This window comes from Alexandromys fortis, unplaced genomic scaffold (genome assembly GCF_014885135.2).
Source record: "Alexandromys fortis isolate MF-2015 unplaced genomic scaffold, M_Fortis_MF-2015_v1.1 scaffold_88, whole genome shotgun sequence".
In the NCBI taxonomy this organism is placed as follows: domain Eukaryota; kingdom Metazoa; phylum Chordata; class Mammalia; order Rodentia; family Cricetidae; genus Alexandromys; species Alexandromys fortis.
The window spans coordinates 4,500,093-4,502,941 of NW_026067961.1; the positions used below are offsets into that span (position 1 = coordinate 4,500,093).

A 2,849-nucleotide genomic window follows, 5' to 3' on the forward strand; every position below is an offset into this window, starting at 1 on the left:
GATGGGTGGGTGGGTGGATGGATGGATGGATGAGTGGGTGGATGGATGGATGGATGGGTGGGTGGATGGATGGATAGATGGGTGGATGGATGGATGGATGGGTGGGTGGATGGATGGATAGATGGGTGGATGGATGGATGGTTGGTTAAGTGTATGCGGGTAGATGAACAAATAGGTGGAGAGTGGATGGAGAGCTGCAGGAATGTTGAGGACTGGGGTTCTCTCTCTAAGCACAGAGGGAGCCGCCCATTTGGCTCCTGTCCCCACCCAAAGGACTCTGCTCTAGCCCCTGAGCACTGGGCTCTGTTTGGGGGCAGAATGCTGGGGTTGGAGAGGCAGACAGAATAGACTCTGAAGTATTCAGTGCCAGCTCAGCTGAAGGGCAAGCGGCAGACGCAGGCTCCACATAAACCTCAGTGAAGTAACTGCTGACCCTAAACGGGCTTCCTTCACAGCAACACCCACCAGCCCTGCCTACGATGATCCCCCCAGCAGGCAGCACCCCTCCGGGAGAGGCCCTCTTCCCCACTGTGGCTCCTCAGGACTTCTGGAGGTCTTCCATCTCCAGCTACTCAGGGTCCGTGACAGGACACATCAGCCACCGGGCCAACAACTTCAAACGCCACCCCAAGAGGAGGAAGTGCATTCGCCCCTCTCCTCCCCCTCCCCCCAACACCCCATGTCCCATCGAGCTGGTGGACTTTGGAGACTTGCACCCACAGAGGTCGTTTTGGGAGCTGCTCTTCAATGGCTGCATTCTGTTTGGCATCGAGTTCAGCTACGCCATGGAGACGGCTTACGTGACTCCGGTACTCCTGCAAATGGGCCTGCCTGACCAGCTCTACAGCCTAGTGTGGTTCATCAGCCCCATCCTTGGTGAGCCCCGATGGTGGACGGCCTCTGGAAATCTCTGGAAGCTTCCAGAAGCCTCTGCTGAAGCAGCTTTGAGGGACCTGAGGGGACGAGGGAGGAGTTGAGTTCCCCTCCTTAGTATGGGCTGTGGGAAAACACAGGTATGGCCGGTCACATCCTGTATTCTTAGTTTTTTTTATCTGTACTGGAGGGTAGGACAGGAATTAGGTAGACCCCAGGATTGCATCATCGAACAGGCTCCGAGCACTCAGCGCAAAATCTGAGCCATGAAGTTGATGCAACTGGGAGGGGACTGGGTTTTGCTGGGATTCCCCAGGAAGGTCCCAGGGATTCCCAGGAAGGTCTCGTACAGCAAGTCTGGGGTGGCTGGGGCGGCTCTTGCCGCCAACGCTGATCTGGTTGCTTTAATGTTTTGGTGCCTTGGGGTATGTGCTTGCTCATGGTGCCTTGGGAGTACCAGTGGCTGCTTCAGCATCCCCGTGGCACTATACCGGGGACCGGGCAATAACACCCGCCTGCTGCCTGCTCTGTTTCAGGATTCCTGCTGCAGCCTCTGCTGGGTGCCTGGAGTGACCGGTGTACCTCAAGGTTTGGAAGGAGACGCCCTTTCATTCTTGTCCTGGCGATAGGTCTGTTGTTTGGCATGAAAATAAAATGGAAAGAAAGAAACAAAGACGGGAGGGAGGGAAAGAGAGGCTCAAGCAATTCCGAGGCAGCCCCAGGCCCAACCTTGCCTGAGCCAACACTAAGAATAAATCATTTCGGTTTTTTTTCTTTGTTTTAATAAACTAATAGAGCTCGTCTTGTCCTTGCTCAGCTTGATGGGATGAAAACCTTATTCTGAGTGAAAGAACTCTGCCAACTGCAGGCGACTCCCCCGGGCTCCTAAGTCCTCAGTCTCAACACGGAAGTGAGCCTCGGAGATAGAGAATGGCTCCATTTTCTCTGGTGACTTTGTCTCTCTGTTTCCAGGGGCATTGCTGGGCTTGTCGCTCCTGCTCAATGGAAGGGACATTGGGATGGCCCTGGCTGACACGGCCACCAACCACAAGTGGGGCATCCTCCTGACTGTGTGCGGGGTGGTGCTGATGGACTTCAGCGCAGACTCGGCGGATAACCCCAGCCACGCCTACATGATGGATGTGTGTGGCCCGGTGGACCAGGACCGAGGCCTGAACATCCATGCTCTCATGGCGGGTGAGTGCCTTTCCCCCAGGCAAGACTGCAGTGCGTGGAGTTCAGATGTGTGTCCCTTGGGAAGTGGGGGATGTCCTTCCTTACCTCTAGGTTTAAAAATAAGTTGATGAAGTTCAAATATATAAATATACAGGTTAACATCGAAGCAATAGAAAACATTTATGTTTAGGAAAGGTGCTTGACTTGAGTTTGACTCTCAAAACTTACATAATGATAAGAAAGAACTAATTCCTACAAATTGCCCTCTGACCACCACACGTGCACAAACACACACACACACACACACACACACACACACACACACACACACTCCATAGCCCCAAAAATAAACAAATAGGGCTGGAGAGATGGCTCAGTGGTTAAGAGCACTGACTGTTCTTCCTGAGGTCCTAAGTTCAGTTTCCAGCAACCACATAGTAGCTCACAGCCATCTATAGTGAGATCTGGCGCCCTCTTCTGGTGGGAAAGTGTACATGCAGGCACACACTGTATACATTATTTTATAATTGTTTAAAAAATAAACAAATAGAAAATATTTATCTTGGAACTGGGCACGCACAGAATCCCAGGGTTTCCCAGCACTGTCTAAACCAGGTGTGGAGACAGACACAAGGGAATCAGAAGTTCAAACTCACTTTAGACTACATAGTCTGAAACCAAACTAGGATACATGAGACCTGTGTGTGTGTGTGTGTGTGTGTGTGTGTGTGTGTGTGTGTGTGTGTGTGAGAGAGAGAGAGAGAGAGAGAGAGAGAGAGAGAGAGAGAGAGAGAGAGAGA

At 52.1% G+C, this 2,849-nt stretch overlaps 1 protein-coding gene across 2 annotated transcripts in view; it reads left to right on the top strand.

The window, feature by feature from the left end:
- Slc45a1 (solute carrier family 45 member 1) overlaps nt 1-2,849 on the top strand; it is an 18,206-nt gene that overhangs the window by 5,275 nt on the left and 10,082 nt on the right. Inside the window, exons 2-4 of one of the 2 annotated variants that reach the window (XM_050153163.1) lie at nt 456-876; nt 1,410-1,502; nt 1,846-2,070. In XM_050153163.1, the coding sequence (XP_050009120.1) occupies nt 480-876; nt 1,410-1,502; nt 1,846-2,070 (715 nt within the window). In that variant the 5' untranslated portion in view covers nt 456-479. Of the gene's footprint in view, nt 1-455; nt 877-1,242; nt 1,299-1,409; nt 1,503-1,845; nt 2,071-2,849 lie in introns of those variants that run through there. The other variant, XM_050153164.1, reaches the window with a different exon arrangement.